The sequence below is a fragment of the Lathyrus oleraceus genome, chromosome 7, assembly GCF_024323335.1.
Source record: "Lathyrus oleraceus cultivar Zhongwan6 chromosome 7, CAAS_Psat_ZW6_1.0, whole genome shotgun sequence".
Taxonomy (NCBI): Eukaryota; Viridiplantae; Streptophyta; class Magnoliopsida; order Fabales; family Fabaceae; genus Lathyrus; species Lathyrus oleraceus.
This window is the reverse complement of record NC_066585.1, coordinates 117,087,413-117,112,191: the sequence shown is the minus strand read 5'-3', so window position 1 is coordinate 117,112,191 and position 24,779 is coordinate 117,087,413. Positions and strand designations below refer to the sequence as shown.

Here is a 24,779-nt window from a genome sequence, read left to right as displayed (position 1 = left end):
CTCTAGTCCAGCATACTGATAGTATTTGTACTTTGAATTTATTATCGATTGTATTTTATTGTGACTTATTTCAACTTTATTGTGTATTTCGACTTCATTGTGTATCGACTGATGACTTATTTTGACCGTCTGAATTTATATGTCATTTTTTTGTATATCATTATATGGTTTAATGTTCATCACATAACAGAGTTTTTAACATTTATAAATCGTCATTTTCGTATAAGTAATCATAAAACTAACTTAACTTGCATTGTTTTTATAGGTTACGGAGATGCATCTCCGTAAAACTTAAACGAAGATGCATCTCCGTATGATTTTGCATATCTTCGTTTAGATTTTACGGAGATGCATCTCTGGATAATAAATGTTTAAAATGGGCATCTGTCTTTTAGAGAGAAATGCATGTAGTGTTTTTTAAAATATTTCGTAGATGTATCTTCGAATTAGTTATCGTTTTGACTTAAAGACAATGTATGTTTGAAAATGTATCTAAAAAATAAGAATATTTTGCAATTGTGGAATAACAAATCCCCTCAATATTATTGTTTATTGAAAAAAATGTTTTTTAATATACAACCAAACAAATAATGCCACCGTCGTGAGCTTCTCTTTCTTTTTTTTTTCAAAATGATTTAAAACGCAAACCAGACAAACATTTTTTTATATAAAATTGTCATTAAATTATTCTAGATACACAATCCCTTAAAAAATAACTTATTTTAGACAAAATTTTCTATATAAAGTTGTCATTAAATTATTCTAGATATACAATCCCTTAAAAAGAACTTATTTTAGAGAAGACAAATGTAACACTGAAGTATCATCCTCACCAATAACAAGAAAAAACATTGTGTAACTAGGCCACCTCCAAGTTATAATAATAACTATAACCATATTAAAGAAATCATATCTTTGGAAATGAAGTCCAAATACTCATAAGCCGGCCTAAAACAGCTCATGCTTTACAGAACCTAAGCAAGGCATGACCTTGTCAATGTCACCCTAAACAATTTCTTATGTTTCTCAATATTAATTAATTCTTCACATCTATAATTATTTCTCATTTCATCATTTTTCATCTTAATTCCAATCATGCTTCATGAAAGAGAATACATCTCTATTCTCATTCTCTTCATGGTAGCCACTTGTTTCCTACCAACCTTAATAGCTGACACAGATGCTGAAATCCTAATGAACTTCAAAAGCTTCTTATCCAATGCAGAAGCTTTAAACAATTGGAGTAACGATTCTACTAATGTGTGCACATGGACTGGTTTAATATGCATCAATCAAACAACACTTCATGGTTTGAGACTAGAGAATATGGGACTAAGTGGAACAATTAACATAGACATTCTTATGAAGTTGTCCACTTTGAAGAGTTTTAGTGTCATTAACAATAGTTTTGAGGGTCCAATTCCTGCATTTAATAGGCTTGTGGGATTAAGGGCATTGTTTCTGACCAATAATAAATTCTCTGGTGAAATACCAAATGATGCTTTTGATGGGTTAAGATGGCTTAAGAGATTGTTCTTAGCAGAAAATGGATTTAAGGGTCATATACCTATATCACTTGCTAAATTGCCTAGACTTTATGATGTTGATTTACATGGAAATAGATTTGATGGTTCTATACCTGAATTTCTACAGAATGGCTTCAGAGTGTTTGATTTATCTAACAATCAATTGACGGGTGCAATACCAGAAGGTTTAAGAAATGAGAATCCAAGTGCTTTTGCAGGTATAGAATTAGTGTTTTATTTGTTCTTGCTTATTAGTGTTAGTGTGTTACTATTACTCTTTTCATGTTTCTAATATATTTCTTGTGCAACAGGCAACAAAGGTCTATGTGGAATTCCTCTAAACCGCACCTGCAGCAAAAGCACTGTAAGTGTTCCACATGAAGAAGGAAAAGAAGAAAATAAAAACTACCATGTTCTTATTAGTGTTATTGTATTTGTGGCAGTGCTTGTGTTGGCATCAATACTAGCACTTTTATTCATCCGTTACCGCCGAAAGAAAACAGCAGCAAAATCCGTTTGGGATAATGAGAATGGACAATCACAGTCCCAGAACACAAAAACTAGTACAGCTTCCACCAGTGAGGACAAATCCATTGCAGCTGAATCCAAGAAAAGCAAAGATGAAGACTTGATATTCGTTACGAACGAAAGGGTTGAGTTTGATTTGCAGGATTTGTTGAGGGCTTCAGCTGAGGTTTTGGGAAGTGGAAGTTTTGGATCCACATACAAGGCTATGGTATTGACTGGACCAGTTGTGGTGGTGAAAAGATTTAAGCACATGAACAAAGTTGGTAAAAAAGAGTTTTTTGATCATATGAAAAGGCTTGGAGGGTTGACACATCCTAATCTACTTCCTCTTGTTGCATTCTACTATGGAAAAGAAGAAAAGCTTTTGATACATGATTTTGCAGAAAATGGTAGCTTGGCTAGTCATCTTCACGGTATGATATGCTTAATTGTATATATTGATTCTACAATTCTGAAATAGTTTGTGAAAATTTAAAATATTTTAAGTCCTAAGAGCCGCATTACGCGTCCGCAGTAACCACAACGTCTGTGATAACATCAAATGCTATCGTAATTTAAAACCATGAAGTCATTTCAAGTGAAATCATTTTGCCTCATGTTTGATTTGTATAATGAATGCAGGTAAACATGGATGTGATTTGGATTGGCCAATACGTTTGAAGATAATAAAAGGAGTAGCTAGAGGTTTAGCATATCTTTATAGAGAGTTTCCAGACGAAAAGTTACCACATGGACATCTAAAATCCTCAAACGTTGTGTTAGACCATTCATTCGAGCCTCGTTTAACCGAGTATGGACTAGTAGCAGTAACTGATTTGAAACATGCTCAACAATTCATGGTAGGTTTCAAGTCCCCAGAGGCGAGTCAAAACGAAGGGCCGAGCGAGAAGAGTGACGTATGGTGTTTAGGGATACTGATACTAGAGCTATTGACAGGGAAGTTTCCTGCAAATTATTTGAGGCATGGGAAGGGAGCAACTGAGGATTTAGCAATGTGGGTGGAATCTATAGTGAGGGAAGGATGGAGTGGAGAAGTGTTGGATAAAAGCATTGGTGGGAGTAGGGATAAGGAAGGTGAGATGTTGAAGTTGATGAGGATTGGGATGAGTTGTTGTGAATGGAGTTTGGAGAATAGGTTTGGTTGGAGAGAGGCAGTGGCAAAGATTGAGGAGATGAAGGAAATGGATTGTAATGAGGTTGGAGTTGAGAGTCAGAACTCTGATTTGTCTATGTGACTTTGATTTGTTTTGTTTCTAGTGTTGTGTATATCATCATCGTCATCGTATATTAGTGTTACTTAAGAAAAAGAATTGTTTCGTTTCACATTGATTCTTTGTAGCTATAGATGTTACTTTAAGAGTGGTTTTCTTGTATTATTTTCAAATATATTTTAAACTGTGTAGCATCATTGGTTTGGGTAAGCATGAGGTAGTCTTAGCTCCCCAAAAATATTTGTGTTAATTAGTAAATATATTTTAAATTTAGTTATCCTAATAATATCTACTTAGTTGTTTCAAACAAAATCATTTGACATATTTAACATTCAAATAAGTCTATAATCGAGTTGATGGGAGGAAACCCTCTCCTCTTATCTTTTTATTCTTTGCATGAAAAGGTTAGGAGAAATGACCGTTCGGGTAATTCATGATTAAAATTGGCAAACTATTTTGAAAGGAATGCGTATATTAGAAAATCAATTTATTTTTAATAGAAGATTCGAGTGTTGAGAATAATAAGTATGAGATGTGACCTTAGTGGTTGAAATGGGTATCTTAGCTCCATTGATAACATTGCCATGGGGTGCGTGATGACACAGAACAAAGACATCATACTGTCAACCACAAAAAAAATAGGTTATGGAGACTGGTCCTGCAACGGCATAAGCTCTGGCTAAAAGATGAGCCTTGCAAATGTGAATAGGGATTAGTTTGTTATTAGAATAAGAGTTTGTTCCTAGAATAAGGGAAATAAATCAGGAATTGATTTGTTCTCATTAAATGTAATTATTTAGTGTAATTACTTGTATAGCCTTGTAATCTCTATATATTCAAGAAATAACAATGAGAAAGGCAAGAAGCCAATTTTAGTGACATGGTATCAGTAGGTTTCGATCAAACCTGTGAGTCTTAGGTTAATCTTGGCTTTATTAAGCGACACCCCCTGGGTCGCTCTTGAAATCATCTCGGCAGATCTCGGTAATCTCTTCAAGGCTTACGATTGTGATATCTGGTGCTTACAATCATTTCTCGGATCCGTTCTTGGCAGTGCTTGCAAGTTGCAATTCCGCTGCTCCTCGTTTGCAAATCGTGTTCAACTATTCTCGTATCGGTATCGACAACTCTTCTTATTTGGCTTGGTCGTATTTTCATCGCTGTCGGCAAGGTTCTGAAATTGGTATTGAAAGAAAGGAAAACAAACAGTGTCGGCAAGGTTTGTGTGGCTACTGTCCAATTCTATTTTGGCAACGTCAATTTTCTGGATGGCTTAAAAAAAAAAACATTGTTATTACGTGAACCTACACGTTTCCAATTTTTTTCAAGTCATATATTTCTTATAAGTAAGGTTGTTTCTATGGCTTCAGAAAAAGAAAAAGATAATTTTTGTGTTCGATTTTACCGGCAAAAATTATCCGGCTTGGGAATTTCAGTTCAGAATGTATGTCAAAGGAAAGGGATTATGGAGTCATTTGGACGGTATCTCTATGGCACCGTTACAGACAACCGATTTAGATGCATGGGAAATCAAAGATGCTCAAATTATCACTTGGATTCTTGGTACTATTGATCCTACGATGATTAATAATTTGCGATCTTTTTCCACTGCTCAAGAAATGTGGAACTATTTAAAGCGTATTTACAATCAAGACAACGCAGCCAAACGTTTTCAGTTGGAGCTAGAGATAGCCAATTACAAACAAGGTAATCTGTCAGTTCAGGAATATTATTCCGGTTTTTTGAATTTGTGGACAGAACACTCTGCAATTATACATGTTGATGTTCCCAAGAGTTCTCTTGCGGATGTCTAGGAGGTCTACAACACTAGTAGGCGAGATCAATTTCTTATGAAACTTCGTCCAGAATTTGAAGCTGTCTGAGGTGCTTTGCTCAATAGGAATCCTGTTCCATCCTTGGATACTTGTGTTGGTGAACTTCTTAGAGAGGAACAACGTCTCCTTACTCAAGACACCATGTCTCATGATGTTGTCACATCTGAGCCTGCGACGGTTGCATATGCTGCCGAGTAGAGGAAAGGGTCGTGATATGCGACAAGTCCAATGTTTTTCTTGCAAACAATTTGGACATTTGGCTCGTAGCTGCAGTAAGAAGTTTTGCAACTATTGCAAACAACAGGGTCATATCATCTCTGACTGTCCCACACGTCCTCCCCGACCAGCACCACGTCCAGCTCAAGCATACCATGCCACTACCAACTCTACAGTTGGTCCTCTCAATACCGGTGCCTCTACTGGTGGTGTTCTACAACCTGAAATGATTCAACAAATGGTACTTTCTGCTCTTTCAGCCTTGGGAATTCAGGGTAAGTCTTCTAATGCTTCTCAACCATGGTTTCTTGATTCTGGTGCATCCAATCACATGACGGGTTCCTCTGAATACTTGCAAAATTTACATTCTTATAATGGTGATCAACAAATTCAAATTGTTGATGGTAATAAACTCTCTATCACTGATGTTGGTGACATAAACTCTAACTTTCGTGACGTGCTTGTATCACCCGGACTTGCTTCTAACTTATTGTCGGTTGGTCAATTGGTGGATAACAATTGTAATGTAAATTTTTCTCGTGTTGGTTGTCTTGTGCAGGAGCAGGTGTCGGGGAAGGTGATCGCGAAGGGGCCTAAAGTGGGAAGACTGTTTCCGCTCCAGTTTAGTTCGAGTCATTTATCTTTTGCGTGTAATAGTGTTTTGAACTCTTATGAGGATTGGCATAGAAAATTGGGCCATCCAAATTCTGTTGTTTTGTCTCATTTATTTAAAACTGGTTTGTTGGGAAATAAACATGCTTGTTCTACTTCTATTTCATGTTCTGTTTGCAAATTGGCTAAAAGTAAAACACTTCTTTTTCCGTCAGGTGCTCATCGTGCTTCTACTTGTTTTGAGATGATTCATAGTGATGTGTGGGGAATGTCTCTTGCAGCATCTCATGCTCACTATAAATACTTTGTCACATTTATTGATGATTACAGTCGCTTTACTTGGATATACTTTCTTAGATCTAAGTCTAAAGTATTTTCTATGTTTCAGAAGTTTTTGACATATGTTGAAAATCAATTTCAAACAAGTGTTAAAATTTTTAGATCTGACTCGGGAGGTGAGTATATGTCTCATGCATTTCAGGAATACCTTCAACAAAAAGGGATATTGTCTCAACGGTCTTGTCCCAATACCCCTCAACAAAACGGGATAGCAGAGCGAAAGAATCGCCATTTGCTTGATGTAACGCGCACCTTACTTCTTCAAGCTTCTGTGCCATCCTGATTTTGGGTAGAGGCTCTTTCCACAACTGTATTTTTTATCAATCGCCTTCCTTCTATGGTTATTGATTTTGATTCTCCATTCTTTCGCCTTTTTAAAGTTCAGCCTAATTATAGTGATTTACATACTTTTGGGTGTGTTTGTTTTGTCCACTTACCTCCATTTGAAAGGCATAAGCTTGGAGTGCAGTCTGTTCAATGTGCCTTTATGGGATATAGTCATCATCATAAGGGATTTGTGTGTTATGATGTCACTAACCATCGTTTTCGCATTTCTAGGAATGTGACATTTTTTGATAATCAGTTTATGTTTCCCTGTGTTTCTCCTGCCATTCATGATATTGTTACTCTTCCTAAGTTTTCTATTATGCCTCAATCTATTGAACGTTATAAACCAAGTCATGTATATGTCAGAAAACACAGACAACAGGTTCCCACACCCCTTCCCGACGCTGAACCGCCACCTGATCCTGTACCAGTTGAACGACGGCGTTCTGGTCGAATATCTCGCGCACCAGATAGATATTCACCAGACAGGTATGATTCCTCGCATACTTCTTTGACTGCCACATTCTCTAGCATATTTATTCCTTCTTGTTACTCACAGGCTGTTAAAGATGTGCGATGGGTAAAAGCAATGAATGAAGAGCTTCAAGCTCTTCAAGAGAATTTCACATGGGATATTGTCTCTTGTCCTCCTGATGTCAAACCTATAGGTTGCAAATGGGTGTATTCTGTGAAATTGAATTCTGATGGGTCCCTCAACCGTTACAAGGCTCGCTTGGTTGCTTTAGGAAACAAGCAGGAATATGGAATTGATTATGATGAGACATTTGCACCGGTTGCCAAAATGACAACTGTTCGCACGATCATCTCTATAGCTGCTTCTAGTGGGTGGTCTCTTCATCAAATGGATGTGAAGAATGCTTTTCTTCATGGTGACCTGACAGAAGATATTTATATGACTCCACCTCAAGGCTTATTTTCTTCATCTAGAGGCGTGTGCAAACTCAAACGCTCTTTATATGGTTTAAAACATGCACCTAGAGCATGGTACGAGAAATTCCGCTCCACTCTACTTGGATTCTCCTTTAATCAGAGTCAGTATGATTCCTCATTATTTATTCATAGCACGTCTGCGGGTATTGTTTTGCTTCTTTTATATGTTGATGATATGGTTATTACTGGTTCTGATCATGTTTCTATTCAACGACTTAAGCAACAGTTACAGGCCTCATTTCACATGAAAGATCTGGGTAATTTACATTATTTTTTTGGTCTTGAGGTTCATTCTACATCAAAGGGCATCTTTCTCCATCAACACAAATATGCTACAAATTTGATTTCTACGGCCGGTCTCGAATCGGCTAATCCGGTAGATACTCCTCTTGAGGTTAATGTCAAATATCATCGTGAAAATGGTGATCTTTTGCCTGACCCCTTTTTGTATCGACAACTTGTGGGTAGCCTCAACTACTTGACTATTACTCGCCCTGACATATCTTTTGCTGTTCAACAAGTTAGTCAGTTCATGCATTCTCCTCGCCATCTTCACTTGGCTGCGGTTCGTCGTATCATTCGTTACTTGAAGGGAAACTCTCATCGTGGTTTATTCTTTCCTACTGGAGTTGCTCCTAAATTGAGTGCTTATAGTGATGCCGATTGGGCAGGGTGTCCTGATACTCGACGATCTGTCACTGGTTGGTGCATGTTTCTTGGCTCTTCATTGATCTCATGGAAAAGTAAGAAACAAGCGAGAGTCTCTAAATCTTCTACTGAATCTGAGTATCGTGCCATGTCTGCTGCTTGTTCTGAAATAATTTGGCTTCGTGGTCTTTTGGCTGAACTTGGATTTCCTCAAATAGAGCCAACTTCACTTTATGCTGACAATACAAGTGCCATCCAAATCGTAGCAAATCCTGTTTTTCATGAACGCACCAAACATATCGAAGTTGATTGTCACTCAATCCGTGACGCATATGATGACCGACTAATATCACTTCCTCATGTCAGTACTCAATTGCAGGTTGTTGATATTCTTACAAAGGCTGTTACGCGTCCACGTCATCAGTTTCTTGTTAGCAAATTGATGCTTATTGACCAGCAGCATCAATTTGAGGGGGGATGTGAATAGGAATTAGTTTGTTATTAGGAATAAGGGAAATAAATCAGGAATTGATTTGTTCTCATTAAATGTAATTATTTAGTGTAATTACTTGTATAGCCTTGTAACCTCTATATATTCAAGAAATAACAATGAGAAAGGCAAGAAGCCAATTTTAGTGACAGCAAATGGCTTTGGACTTGAAGATGGATGGTGTACTTATCCAATCTGATTCATTATCAGTTGTGGACTACATAAATCGGATATCTCTTAATGTTGTGTTAGCATCGATTATCGGTGATTGTTTGTCTTTATTTAAAAGCTTTCAAGGTGTTGCTATTATGTTTTTGAACATGTCTCATAATTAGGTTGTCCATCATATGATAGGCATTGGTCATAGAGTCTGCTCTGAAACTTGGTTGGGGCATGTCCATCATGTTCTGAATGTTTCCTCTGTAATCGATTTCTCATTTCCTTAATGAAATGGTCTTTATTTAAATAAATAAATAAAGATTATTGGGATCACATTTGTTCAATTTTTAGGCTTAAAAAAATGTGTTAAGAATCTCGTAATAAAATTAATTTAAAAACTTGTTCACAATTGGATGTGATTTTTATTATCGATTTTGTAAGGATTAAATTATGCAAAACTAAAATTCTACAAACTCCGTGGGAATCTCTTTAATCACAAAGTTGTATTGTTTGTTGGAATTAAACCCAAAATTTTGAGTCATTCCGAGTCAATCTTGATGAATAAGATTCAATCAATCGATTGAATTCTCTCTTTTTCTTCACTCTTCACTCGAGTGAATCAACCAATCTTGGCTGCAAGATTGTTTCTGTAGAGTAACTCTTTGCTCTCAAACTGAGATTTTTTCTTTGCAACGGCAAGTTCAAGTATTTTTTTTACAATCAATACGGGTTACTCCCTATTTAAAGATTTTGGGTTTACTTTCTTCTCAAACAAGGCCCAAAACTAACCTTACTAACTCAACTAAACAAAAAAAATAAAGTTAAGTCTAACATTATTGTCGAGATACTCTTCGATATTTCGATACCTAGGTGATTCGACACTTCCTTGCTTCGTCAAATAACCTGCTTCGACACAAGGAATTAAAATTCAACACACACCTAATTCATTGTGTCTAAGTTATCTACATTCATCGTAGACTTTAGCTTCTTAAACACTTCGACATGCACTCCCTTCGTCATGATGTCTGTAATCTGATTCTCAGTTCTGTAGTGTTTCAAGTTCAACTTCGCTTTTGCTACCTGCTCATGAAGATACTGGAACCTAATTTTGATGTGCTCGCTTCATCCATGTGCTATCGGATTCTTCGCCAGATTGATAGCAGACATGTTGTCGATCTCCATGGTAATTACTCCATGATTCTTTTATATAATCTCTTCGGCCAGATTCACCATCCACGTTGCTTGACATGAACAAAGAGAAGCAGATATGTACTTTGCTTCACACAATGACAGTGTTGTTACTGGTTCTTTTCTCGAACTCCAAGCAACTGGTGCACCACCTATCATAACCACATGGCCAGCTGTGGATTTTCTATCCTTAGCATCACTATACCAACTTGAGTCGGTGCATCCCATTAGCTTGCATTATTTTCCTTCATCAAATGCAGGAAATAAAATTTTATAGTCGAGAGTTTCTTTTAGATACCTTAGTATCCTCTTTGTTACTATTAGGTGTGATACCTTTGACTTCTGCATGAATATACTCATCATACATACCTTGTATGATAGATCAGGCCTTGTGTGATAAAGGTATCGAAGTGATCCAATGAGTCTTTTGTACTGCGTTGGATCGACATCATCTTCATATATGTCTTTGCACAGTTGTAATATGGGTTTAGCTGGAGTCGAAGTTGGGTTGCAATCTTGCATCTCAAATCTTTTGAGTATTTCACCTGCATATCTTCTTTGGTGCATCATCAAACCTCTAGCACTCTTGTAGAATTCGATGCCCAGGAACTATGAGATATTTCTCAAGTCTGACATTTCAAACTCCTCACTTAGGTCATGTTTGAAATTTTCGACCTCCTTCTTGCAACTTCCTGTTATCAATAGGTCATCGACATAGAGACATAGTATAAGTAATTCACTATGGCTTCTTATTACATATATTCCATGCTTAGTTGTGCACTTCACAAACTCCTTTTCCCTTAGGAAACTGTCTATCTTCATATTTCAAGCTCTTGGAGCTTGTTTAAGTCCATACAAGGCTTTATGCAACCTGTATACTTTGCTTTCTTTGCCATGTTTCACAAACCTAACTGGTTGTGCAACATACACTTCTTCATCTAAGGGGTCATTTAGGACTTCATATTTCACATCCATCTGACATGTGTGTCAATTGTTCATGTTTGCTAGACCAATAACCAACCTGATTGTTTCGATCCTAGCAACAGGTGCAAAAACTTCATCGAAGTCGATCCCTTCCTTCTGAAGAAATCCTTTTGCCACAAGTCTTTCCTTGTGTCGAGTTGCCTCACCTTTGGGATTCAAATTCACCTTAGGTACCAACACTCAAATCGATTGCCTTCTTGTCTTGAGGCAAATCGACAAGTGACTAAGTGTTTTTGTCTTCTATGGACTTCAGTTCCTCATTTATTGCTTTCACCCACTTTGAATCCTTCAATGCCTTAACTGCATTGGTTGGTTCCACATTTGCATATAAAGCATAGTGTACCGGCTCACATTCATCATCAACCACATCATCTGATATAACCGCACATTCTTGCAATCTTGCAGGCATGTGCCTTATTCCTTGAGGTCTGCTTGTGCTTGCTTGACCTCTGACTTCTTCTTGTCGAACTTCTCTTTCGACTTTAATTGTTGGCTCTTCACATAAGATTCTTACTTAATCCTTCTTGACATTTTCAATCCAATCTCATTCCTTAATCTCATATATGATCACGTCCCAACTTATCACTACTTGCTTATTCACTAGGTCGAACAACTTGCAACCTCTAGTCGAATGATATCCTATTAGGATTATCTGACTCGACTTGTCATCAAGTTTTCTTATCAACTGATATGACACATGTCTATGTGTTATAGATCCAAATACCTTCAGATTACTTAAGTTAGTCTTGACACCATACCAACATTCTTCTTACGCAATTCCTTCTAGCTTCTTCATCGGACATCTGTTCAATATGTATGTTGCAATCGACATAGCTTCTCTCCATAATTCTTTGAGTAGATGCTTGCCTTTCAACATACTTCTCACCATGTTCATGATGGTTCTATTCTTCCTTTATGTCGTTCCATTTTGTTGTGGTGTGTAGGGTGGAACCATCTCATGCATAATCCTTTCTTTCTCATATAACTTGTCAAAGTCTCTCGTCACATACTCTCCACCACCATCAGTCCTCGGAATCTTAAGCTTTCAACCACTTTATCTTTTAGTCATAGATTTAAACTTGGCAAATACCTCGATCACTTCACTTTTCCTCTTGATCAGGTCAGTCCACAGTTTTTGACTAAAATCATCTATGAATGTGACAAATTACTTGTTACCTCCAATCGAATCCACCTGGATAGGACCACACACATCAAAGTATATGACTTCAAGGATTGCCTTTGACTTGCTTCATGCATCCTTGTAGAAGTTGTTCTTGTGTTGCTTCGCCTGCATGCATTATTCACACACTTCATTTGAAATGTCGATTTCTGATAACCTTGAAACCATATTTCTTCTTTTCAAATCTCTGATGTCTTTGAAATTGAGATGGCCAAGTCTATAGTGTCATATCCATTCATTCATGCTAGTCGCAGTTGCAAGGCATTTGTGCTCCATCACGTTAAGTTCAATTCTGAAGGTTCTATTCTGAGACATAGGTGCCTTCAAGATTAACCTTCCACCTGAGTCGAGAACTCTCATCATTTTGTCTTTGATCGACACCTTGTAGTTCTTTTTGACCAACTGTCATATGCTAAGCAAATTACTTTTCATGCCTAGTATGTACAGTACATTGAAAATTACTGACCTTTTTCCATCTTTCCTCATAATCAAAACATCACCAATACCTTCAGTTGTTAGAGTATTGTTATTTGCAAAGCTTACCATGTTCTTCATTGAGGGTTTCATGTTGGCAAACCAATCTTTCTTACCAATCATGTGTGATGAGCATTCTGAGTCCAAGTACCATTGGTTCTAGAGTTTTTCTTCATCTCTTATTATGACCATCAGCAACATCTCTTCTTCTCATGCTTTGTAAACTTTGCATCAGTTTCCTAATTCTTCTGTGTTTTAGGATAATCACTTGAGTAGTGACCATACTTTTGACAATTGAAACATTGAATGTGACTTTTGTCAGGTTTTTGACCACCGCCTTTTCCTCTACCTGCACCACCACCTCTTTGGTTGCTTTGGTATGAGGGTCTTCTTTGGTTCGACCGACCTCCTTCTTCCTGATTTTGACCTGTCAAACTGTTGTAGCTTTCACTACCTTTGTTGTCGATCCGCTTCCATTTTCCTTTCTTTTCTCTTGCTGGTTGTGTTTGCAAAGCCACATCACCCTTAGACTTATCTGCAGCTCTTTCAGGCATTCTTTGTTCATGAGATTCAATTGTCCCTTAAAGCTCTTCCTTTATTAATGTTGACAAATCTTTCGACTCTTCTATGGATATTACCATGTGGTCGAACTTTGGAGCCAATGACCTTAAGATCTTTGAAACAATTGATCTTGATGTCAACACTTCTCCATATATCTTGATTTGATTCAACAATTTTGTAACCTTGGTGAAAAAATCAGTTATGCTTTCATTGTCTTCCATCTGAAGCAATTCATACGTTCTTTTGTGAGTTTGTAACCCTGTCTCTTTCACCTTCTCTCCGCCTCTAAACGATTTTTCAAGAATTTCTCAAACTTCTTTCGTTGATTCAACATCACTAACCTTTTCGAAATTATCAGAATCAACATATTAATGGATTATAAAAAGAGTTTTATAATCTTTCTTCTTCAATTCTTTGTGTGCAACTTTTTCTTCATATTTGCTGCAAGCGGTGTCACTCTCTCCTTCGCAAGATCTCAAAGATCTTGATAGCAAAAGACAACATTTATCTTATTGCACCAATTCTCGTAATTCTAATTCTTCAGAATTGGGAGACTTGTCGAAAAATGTCTGTTCGAATGATTCACCACCATCGTGTTTTGTTTCCCACAGATCGTTCAGCGAGTGCTCTAGATACCAAATATTGAAATTAAACTTAAAACTTTGAGTAATTCCTAGTCAATCTCGATGAACAAGATTCAATCAACCGATCAAATTTCCTCTTGTTCTTCACTCTTCACTCAAGTGAATCAACCAACCATGGTTGCAAGATTGTATCGCTGCACAACGATGATGAAAACAAGAAAAGAAAATTGAATTTGAGGAAGAAAGGGAATTAGGGTTTTTATCGAGAGAGAGAGAGAAGGGAAGAAGATGAATTGTTTCTGCAGAGTAACTCTCTGGTCACACATTGAGATTTTTTCTTTGCAATTGCAAGTTCAAGTGTTATTATTTTATTTTTTTTACAATCAGTACGGGTTACTCCATATTTATAGATTTTGAGTTTGCTTGCTTCTCAAGCAATGCCCAAAACTAAACTAACTAACTCAGCTAAACAAATAAATAAAATTAAGTCTAACATTACTGTCGAAATACTCTTCGACATTTCGACACCTAGGTGATTCGATATTTTCTTACTCATGTCGATCAACCTGATTCGATACAAGAAATTACAATTCAACATTGCTTCAACACAAAAATGGTTAACTCTTGAAAGAATTTAAATTTGAATTTTTTTTATAAAAGAAAAACACACTCAAGTTTCAAGCTTTCACTAATATACCAACTCTTGAATTTATTATTCTCTGTTATTTAATATAAAGTTTATTCTTATTCTGTTATAATAATTTACAAAAATAATTAATTCATAATACATTTAATATTTATTTTTCTATCATTTAATATTATAAAAATTAATTAAACTTTAAAAAGTATTTAACACGATATATTTTTAATTTTAAAAAACCCATTTAAATTTTATTTTAAATCTTTACTTTAGTTGGACCGGCGGAATATAGTCAAATGTGTCATCTCTAGAGTCTAAAAAATGACTTTGACAAAAAAAAATGTATGCACCTTCTTAAAAAGTGACAAGAATGTTTGGCAATTTGCGTGAAGAGAAAGAAACAATAGCACATAAGCACTTTGTGTGAAGAGAAACAATAGCCCATAAGCACTTTATAACAGAAGCGCATATTATATATAGAAAAAACAGAGGAAACGAAATTGTAAACCAAGATAATGGGAAGCCAAGATGTGAAGTTAGTGAGCTTTTGGATGAGTCCGTTTGCTAAGAGGGTTGAGTGGGGTTTGAAACTCAAGGGTATTGATTATGAGCATGTTGAAGATGATATCTTCAACAAAAGCCCTCTCCTTTTAGAATTGAACCCGGTTTACAAGAAGGTTCCGGTTCTTGTTCATGGCCAGAAATCAATGGCAGAGTCACTAATTATCCTTGAATACATTGATGAAACATGGAAACAATCTCCACTTTTGCCTCACCATCCTTATCAAAGAGCTCTTGCTCGCTTTTGGGCTACTTTTTCAGATAAAAAGGTAGCTTATATATCAAACCCCTTTTCTTTAATCTTAATTAATTTTGGATTTCAGAATTATATATCAAACCCCTTGTATTGTGCATGTCTCGTAGCTTTGGGAAGCATCATTTGTTGCAATGTGTACCAATGGGGAAGAACAAGAAAAGGCTGTGAAGCTGGCAAGAGAAGCAATAGAGAAGATAGAAGAGGAGATTAAAGGGAAGACATTCTTTGGAGGAGGCAATATTGGTTACCTTGATCTTGCTCTTGGATGGATTTCTTACTGGCTCCCTATTTATGAGGAAGTTGGGTGTATGCAGATAACAGACCCATTGAAATGTTCAGCCATCACAGCATGGATGCCCAATTTTCTCAGCCACCCTGTGATTAAGGACAGCTTGACCTCAAGAGACGAGATGATTGTTTTTTTCCAGGCTCGCAGAAACCAGTGGTCTGAGGCATTTCATGGCTGGTTCAAAGATTAGATTTTTTTCTACAATCTATGTTTCATAATCTGAATGTGGTAAATTCATATTCATGTATAAGAATTGTTTCAATTAGTCACTACTATAGTTATAGTTTTCGGAGAGTAATTATCTATTGATTAAATAAGTTAAGGTTTTTTCAACACGGTAAGTTGAAGCCTTGGAGGGAACCACAGCGTATGTATTTTTAATGTACTTTCGTTATTCTATTACAATAATCCACTTCTGGTTATACAACTACATTTGCTTCGGTTTATAAAAGGGGTTATTCTTTATCCACACAATGGAATGCTAGTTTATCAAGGTGAAAAATAAAAAATACCACTTAATTTTAAAAATACATGCCTAAACACACTCAAAATACATTTATCTCAACACTAAGTGAACCACTTTTCTTTTATTCAAAATTAATCCGAAGATATATCTCCGAAATATTTCGGAGATACATTTCCAACTCAAGTTTGGAGATGCATTTCCAACTTAAAATACACATTTCGGAGATACACTTCCAAGTTCCAACACTTCCCACTCAAGTTTGAAGATGCACTTCCAACTTAAAATACACACCTCAATACGTCTGGAGATGCACTTCCAACTTGAGATGCACTTCCAACTTAAAATACACACCTCAACATTTGCACTTCCAACTTAAAATACACACCTCAACATGTCGTAAGTCAATCATATTCTTTTTATCCAAAAATGTATCTCCAGGATATTTATTTTGTTTGTTTAGCTTATTAGAAGACAGGGCTAACTTGTTTGTCCATCAACTATAGACAATTTTAAATGCAGTGTTCTCAATCTTTTAGTGATGTTCTTCATTGTGCTGTTGCTTTTCAATAAATAATTTTGATATTTCAATTTAAAAAGACACCGACCTTTTCAATAAATAAATAATATTTGCCGCTTGCGTCCTCAAGTGTGGGAAAGAGAAGGTTTGGTAAAGTGTGGCAAAGGGAAGGTTTTGACCCTAATGAAAGGCAATAAAATCTCCATCGCCAATTTCAAAAACATGGGTTAGAGAAGTGCATCTCCAAACTATTCCGGAAATGCATTTCTGAATATAGTGCCCCCTTATAAAATTGTATTAAGAAATTGTGATGGCCTTCATTATATCAAGCTCTCTTGTTAGGTCTGTGTGTGGTCCAATATCAGTTTTGCAACTCCGTTGAAAGTTGAATGTACATAAATTACTGCGCTGGATTGAAGTAATCATCCCTTTAATGAAATGGCAAACAAGTTCTGCTCTTAATATGTTCATGCATAGTAATGAAACTTTGTAATTTTGTAGTTCCCATGATTCAGATCCAGTCACCTAAATGGTTCGAGTGTACAACATATAGATAAGATGGTTTGTTGATCGAGTGGAAGTGATGAGGGATAGCGATAACGGGTATAGTTATAGAACATCTGACTTCATTTCGCAAGCTGTGGAAGTGATGAGGGATAGCGTTGATTGACTGGAACTGATAACGGGTATAGTTATAGAACATTCTGACTTCATTTCGCAAGCTAGGTACTAGAAGTAAATTGTATAATTTTTACAGTGTAATCATACCCTAAGATGGGATCAATCCAATATAGCCAAAACCAGCTACCTTACACTTCAATCTATACAATACCATGGAATGGTGACCTTAATCTACAAATAAAACATCATATATAACATTTTCATTTTTAACCTAATATTGCATTGCTGAGGCAGTTATATTCATCAGAAGTTGAAACTCATTTACCCTTGTCCGCAAAAAAAAAACATCTACCCAGCATATGAATAGGGCAGAGCTGGCCTCATCTTGCCTATCTCTAGAATAGGGACTCACCTAACAAGCGTCTAAGTTTCAAAACAATCTTGAGATCATTCATTCAGGCAACTTTAGTTTAGAATTGTTCTTCCAACTGCAAAATGAAATTCCCGATATTATCTATTTGTTGTATCAGTATAACAAAAACATGATAAACTTAAACAGATTAATATTTACCTAATGAAATAATAGTAGAAGAAATCGGCATACAAAGCCGTCTGAACAACGCCTGAGACACAAGCTGCAAAAACAAGACAGCAATCAGAATATTACTAGAGCAGAAATACAGTTTAAATAGAAATTCATATTTCAATTTTAAGCATATTTACCTATCCATCGTGTGAAACGTGGCTCAGTCAAATAGCGGTATATCCAGTTGAGAATGTAAAACCCACGATATGCACTGCAGTTTAAGAATTAATGGTATAGTATTTTATTTATCAGAGTTAACAGATTCTGAGACAAGTTCAAATTGACTAATATTTACGAGTTCTACAGCAAACTGCTCAAGTAATTAAGCAAGTACCAAGACTGGAGACAAGAAAATACATATGCAAAAAAGTGTCATTCAGCCCAATTAAAAGGACTTTCAAATAAGGTATCATCAAGTTATGACAACCATATACATATCAAGTAGAGGAAACATATTTCTTAGTGGACAATCAAGAAGCCAAAAGTATCTAGGAAGTACAATACTTTTGGTATAACACAACGAGATGATTTCCCAATATCTCAGAGGACAGTCGGATAACATTCATTATAAAGATGAAAATTCATAATATATAGAAGAAGAAAAAACATAAAGATAGATCAAAAAAGAGAAGCTAAATCAATCAAAGTGCACATACCCAAGAAAGAATACATATTGCCCAGTCAAATTGTCAACATTCCCACTTCGTTGCAACATAACCAGCTGGGGCAGTATCGCAACTGCCTCTAAGTATATTGAAAATGCCCAGAAGATCTGAAATAGACATACATAAAATCAAGTATATTGAACATTTCCACTTTGCCGCCACATTAATTATTATGTTACATTGTATAACAGAGTTACACTATAAAGCTAGCATGTAATGCGTGCAATAGCAATCAATAGGGACAGGGGATACATTATTGGACAGGAATGACATTTCAAAATAATTGACAGGTTTTCATTAGCTTTTGCAAAATTTACCTGAAAAAAACTAAAAAAAAAGAGGGGAAAATAAATCAAAGATGCAGCAGATTCTATACAGAAGTTTGAAAGAGATATCTTATCACCAGAAAATTCAATTTATCCCACACTATGAGTGGCCAACTTTGTCATTAGTAAACTAAGTATCGAGGTTATAAGAAGATGACATGAAATTTGTCGATGTTGAATATTACAAACAATCAACAAAGTATCTTTGCCCAATTGTTTGGCTTAAAAATTGCAAGATACTTGGCCATCCTTTCAAATTATATTAAAATAAAATGCATCAGATTATAAACTTGTTCTTGTTGAAATTTTACAAGAATTGACAAATAATGAATATGATGAACTATAATTGAACAATTAAATGGACAAAAATTATATTCTATCCATAGTGTGCTTGTGTGTGTGTAGCATTGTTCATTGGCCTAAGAATTATATCCAGTTATATGGACCATATGTATCTTACTTGAAAGTTACTCATCCATTGACAATGTAGCAGTGATAAATAAATACAGTACATGATTGAGAATCAACTAAAACATAAACGGTGATCATACCGACACTCATCATATCTGAAACTGTTCTTTTCCTATGAGCAACATTCAATCATATAAAGAAATAAATTTCCAGTTGAAAAAGGAATAAAATAATTTCACTCATGATCAGATAAGTTTGGCATTATTGTTGGATTCAACACATTTGACAGAATATTGAATGAATTCTAACCACTATGCTCAAATACGCAAAATTTGCATGAAACTTATCCATAGGCTTTTAGATATTTATGCATATGAATGAAGGAAAGGATGAAAATCAAATCTTTTACTTATAACTCATTCCTCTCCAGGCATGAAACTGACTAAAAATGGGTTCTTAGTTCTAATAAACAACTTTGGACATGCTCTTACATGCAAATCAGCAACATCGATAATTTTTTGACATATCACATTTTTAATTGCAATTTCAAAAGTGAAGAAAAGTTGTCAAAAATGTACTTACATTTATATTTGATCACATGGAATAAAATGTAACTGCATAGCAAAGCATTCAAAACAGGAAAGCAGAACAGATAAAACTCAAGCATTACATCATTAGCAACTAGGGGAAACAGAAACAGAAAAAGATAGACAGAAAAGTCAGACAACTGTCCAAAAAAAATGATTTTTTTCTTTGCATCGACACTCGTACATGTTTGACAACTCAGACAAGTTTTTCTTTACTTCAACACACCATATACATCTTTTGGACAAATCTCGAGCATATTTAAAAAGTTAAACATGTACTGAAGCAATGTCCTAAATGAAGAATCAAAGACATTAATTTTAATTAGAATATTGTTAAACTCTTCTAATAGTAGATGGATAAATGGAGGTCAAATACTATCATATATGTAAAAATGTCAGTGTCTTATATTATTTATATTATCGGTGTCGGAGTGTTTGTGTTGTGTCATGGTGTAGGTGTCCGAGTCTGTGTTTCATAGTTTACAAGCATCCGTTTCCTGCTTATCTAAACCTTGTCATTATGGCCAGACAAATCAATCATCTAGTCATGCACCCATATATCACTGCACATACAACACATCTTCCAATGGTTTTCCCAATTACAAATGAGACAGAAACATAAATGTTATGAGAGTAAACAATTGAAGAAATGCTCAACAATTGAAAACCAGAAATACAACAAACAAATGAAACACGATAAAAGCCCACAAATCATAAATTTCAATCCAGGAGAATACAATAGAATAATCAATAATGCAGAATTATGAATTTATAGAAAATAACAACAACTAAAATAGAAAATGTAAGTAATACGTAGTTAAAGAAAGAAAGAAACCTCTTGAAAGGTGAATTTCTCGTGCAACACGAGAGCCAAAACAAAGCTAGCAGCAATTAGAAAATAATATCGGAACGTATCAATCTCCTTATCATAACTTCTCCTGACCATAGGATGAACACGCATGCACCAAACAATGGCTAAGGAGCTAGCAATGAACACCACCTTCATAAAGGTATTGTACACGGAAATAAAGTCCGTGAACAGATCCAAATAACGTGCCAAAAACACGATTGCGTATAGCTCTTGAGTCTTGCGAGAAATCCCTGAAAATGAAAAAAAAAATCAACACCAGTGAGTGATAGTGGCGAATTGAAAAGCAAATGAAATTGGGAAATGGGAAATATGAACGGAAATTTGTGACCTGAACATGATTTGGTGGCGTAGATTTTGAGAAGGAGAACGAGAATGCTGAGGAGATGAGTCATATCGCCGGCGAGCCTGAAGATATTCATGGTTGATGGTTCCGTCGATCAATGGTGAAAAAGGGTTTGACCTAGAAAGAGAGACGAAGAGGGGAAAAGGAACGCAATGGAATCGAAAAATTTCTGGCAGAATCTCGGAGTTTTTATTTTTATTTTTATTTTTCTGTTTTTGTATTCTTTTTAATTTAATTTTTTTCTTTCGTTTCGTTTCGTTTCGGTAATGCATGTCATCATAGTGTATTGCAAGCAATGGCAAAGGAAGGAACTGCTGAGGTGGCACTCGGTATCCCTTCACCGCTTCTTCCTGTCATTTTCAAATGCCAAATCTTTTTAATTTTTGGTACATAATTAAATTATTATTTTTTTAATATAAAAGATTGTCATTTTGTATCTTCTAAAAAGTGTCATTGTCATCATGAAATACTCGTGTTGAAAATTTTAATACTTTTCATCTCAGGTGCAGTGAGCAAAGAATATATATATTATGTAATAGATCTATAAATTAAATGTTTTAAGCTTTTATAAAATACAGTTAATTAATTAAGATTTAAATACTTTTTAAAATATGATGTATTTTTTTGGCATTGTGTATTTGTTGAATGAGTGATAAAAATTAGATTTTAAACATTTTTTCATTCAAGTTTTTTTTTTGCATTAAGTTACATTTCAATTCCTGTCATTTTATCTTCGGTTTGTATTTCGATTTTAGTTTATTTTTATTTCAAAATCTTTTATAAGTTTTGTCAAAATTTTGTTGGAAATCCCCCAAAATCTATGGAGAATTTCAATCAATCTTGATGAATAAGATTGTTATCATCCACACAATAACAACGAAAAGAGAAGAACAATGGAGAAAGAAAGTAAAGAACGATGAAGGAGAAAAGTAATAAAATTATGCAGAGTTTCTCTCTGCCCACAAACTATGGAAAACGTCTTATTTACTTTGCAACTGCAAAATACTGTGAATACAATGTTATGAATGTTCAATTCACTTCTATTACAAAATAAGGGTTACTCCCTCTATTTATAGATTTAGGTTAACTTGGACCTCAAGCCAAGGCCCAAAACTATAAAAGCCCAAAATAGCTAACACTACTAAATAGGCATAGGTGGTTTGACACTTCCTTACTCTATCGAGCAACCTGCTTCGACACAAGGAATTACAATTCAACACACCACCTAATTCATTGTGTCTAAGTTATCTACATTCATCATAGCTCTTAGTCTTCTGAACACTTTGATCTGCACTCTCTTTATCATGATGTCTGCAATCTGATTCTCAATTCTGCAGTGTTCCATTTTCATCTTCCCATCTGCTACCTGCTCTCGAAAATAATGGAACCTCATTTCGATGTGCTTGCTTCGACCATGTTTCACAAACCCAACTGGTTGTGCAACATAAACTTCTTCTTCTAAGGGGCCATTAAGAAATGCACATTTCACATCCATCTGACACATCTGCCAGTTGTTCATGTTTGCTAGACCAACAACCAACCTGATTGTTTCAATCCTAGCAACGGGTGCAAAAACTTCATCGAAGTCAATTCCTTCTTTCTGAAGAAATCCTTTCGCCACAAGTCTCGCCTTGTGTCGAGTCACTTCTCCTTTGGGATTCAACTTCACCTTGTATACTCACTTCACATTGATTTCCTTCTTGTCTTGGGGCAATTCGACAAGTGACAAAGTGTTGTTGACTTCGATTGACTTCAGCTCTTCGTCCATTGCTTTCATCCACTTCCAATCTTTCAATGCCTCAGCTGTATTGACAGGTTTGACATTTGCGTAGAAAACATAATGTACCAGCTCACCTTCTTCATCGACCACATCATTTGATGTAATCACACATTCTTGCAACCTTGCAGGCATGTGTCTTGTTCTTTGAGGTCTGTTTATGCTTGCTTCACCTCTGACTTATTCCTGTCAAACTTCTTTTTCGACTTCACTAGCTAATTCATCACAAAAGATTCTCACTGAATCTTTTTTGACATTCTCAGTCCAATCTCACTCCTTAAGCTCATCTATGATCACGTCCTGTTGATCACTACTTGCTTATTCACTGGGTCGAACAACATGTATCCTCTAGTCGAATGATATCTTATCAGGATCATCTGACTCGATTTGTCGTCAAGTTTTCTTCTTAACTGATCTGGCACATGTATATGTGCTATAGATCCAAACACCCTCAGATGACTCAAGCTAGGCTTGACACCAGACAAACATTCTTCTGGCGTGATTCCTTCTAGCTTCTTCGTCGGATATCTGTTCAGGATATATATCACAGTCGATACAGCTTCTCCCCATAATTCTTTGGGTAGATGCTTGCCTTTCAACATACTTCTAACCATATTCATAATGGTTTTATTCTTCCTTTTTGAGACTCCATTCTGCTGTGGAGTGTAGGGTGGCACCACCTCATGCACAATCCCTTCTTTCATACATAATGCATCAAAGTCTTTCGACCATAGATTTAAACTTGGAAAATACCTCGATCACTTCACTTTTCTTCTGGATCAGGTAAGACCACAGTTTTCGACTGAAATCATCTATGAATGTAACAAAGTATTTGTTACCTCCAATCGAATCCACCTTGAGAGGACCACATACATCAGGGTATATGACTTCAAGAATTGCCTTCGACCTGCTTCATGCATCCTTACTAAAGTTGTTCTTATGCTGCTTTGCCTACACACATTCTTCACATAATTCGTTTGGAATGTCGATTTATGGTAATCCTGAAACCATATTTCTTCTTTTTAAATCGCTGATGTCTTTGAAATTGAGATGGTCAAGTCTGTAATGCCATATCCATTCATCTTTGTTGGCTGCTGTTGCAAGGCACTTATGCTCCATCACATTTAGTTCAATCTTGAAGGTTCTATTATGAGACATTGGAGCCTTCAAGATCAACCTTCCATTTGAGTCGAGAACTCTCATCATCTTGTCTTTGATCGACACCTTGTAGTTCTTTTCGATTAACTGCCCTATGCTGAGCAAATTACTTTTCATGCCTGGTATGTATAACACATTTGAAATTACTGACCTCTTGCCATCTTTCCTCATAGTCAGAACATCACCAACATCTTCAGTTGCTAGAGTGTTGTCATTTTCAAATTTTACCATGTTCTTCATTGAGGGTTTTATGTTGACAAACCAATCTTTTCTTCCAGACATGTGTGATGAGCACCCTGAATCCAAGTACCACTGGTCCTTGAATCTCTCTTCTTCTCTTGTTGTAACCATCAGCAACGTCTCTTCTTCTTCGTGTTTCACCAGCTTTGCATAAGTTTCTTGATTCTTCTGCTTTTCTGGACAATCACTAGAATAGTGACCATACCTTTAACAATTGTAACACTGAATGTGACTCTTGTCTGACTTTTGACCACCACCTCTTCCTCTACCTGCAACACCACCTCTTTGGTTGCCTTGGTTCCAGGGTTTTCTCTGATTCGACCAGTTTCCTTCTTGCTGATTTTGACCAGTCTAATTATTGTAGCCTCCTATTTCTTTGTTGTTATTCCAACTTCCTTTGCCTTTTCTTTCTTTTGTTGATTGATCCTGCAAAGCCATATCACTCTTCTACTTTCCTGCAGCTCTTTCAGCCATTCTTTGTTCATGAGATTCAAGCGTCCCTTGAAGCTCTTCCTTTGTCAATTTTGACAAATCTTTCGACTCTTCTATGGCTACTACCACGTGGTCAAAGTTTGGAGCCAATGACCTCAAGATCTTTCCAACAACAGATCTTGATGTCAACACTTCTCCACATACCTTCATTTGATTCACC

The 24,779-nt window shown here is 35.9% G+C and overlaps 1 protein-coding gene and 1 pseudogene across 1 annotated transcript; one reads left to right on the top strand and one right to left on the bottom strand.

Annotated features, from left to right (window-relative positions):
* The first annotated feature begins 1,095 nt into the window (after positions 1–1,095).
* LOC127106664 (pollen receptor-like kinase 2) lies at positions 1,096–15,986 on the top strand (annotated as a pseudogene).
* Positions 15,987–17,231: 1,245 nt separating this feature from the next.
* Positions 17,232–21,190, bottom strand: LOC127105201 (ER lumen protein-retaining receptor A). The gene is made up of 6 exons (XM_051042365.1): positions 20,938–21,190; positions 20,574–20,839; positions 18,406–18,521; positions 17,887–17,960; positions 17,735–17,798; positions 17,232–17,651 (listed from the first exon to the last, which is right to left on the bottom strand). Exons 1-6 carry the CDS (start codon positions 21,026–21,028, stop codon positions 17,615–17,617), a joined length of 648 nt encoding a protein of 215 aa, XP_050898322.1. The 5' UTR covers positions 21,029–21,190; the 3' UTR covers positions 17,232–17,614.
* Between the last annotated feature and the right edge of the window lie 3,589 nt (positions 21,191–24,779).

What these genes read in the sequence shown, in the direction of transcription:
- LOC127105201 (XM_051042365.1), bottom strand. Translation starts at nt 21,028, where the DNA reads ATGAATATCTTCAGGCTCGCCGGCGATATGACTCATCTCCTCAGCATT. An exon ending in CAATATGTATTCTTTCTTGG is followed by an intron (nt 17,961 to 18,405) that starts GTATGTGCACTT and finishes CTTAAACTGCAG; the next exon opens with TGCATATCGTGGGTTTTACA. An exon ending in TTCTACTATTATTTCATTAG is followed by an intron (nt 17,652 to 17,734) that starts GTAAATATTAAT and finishes TTCATTTTGCAG; the next exon opens with TTGGAAGAACAATTCTAAAC.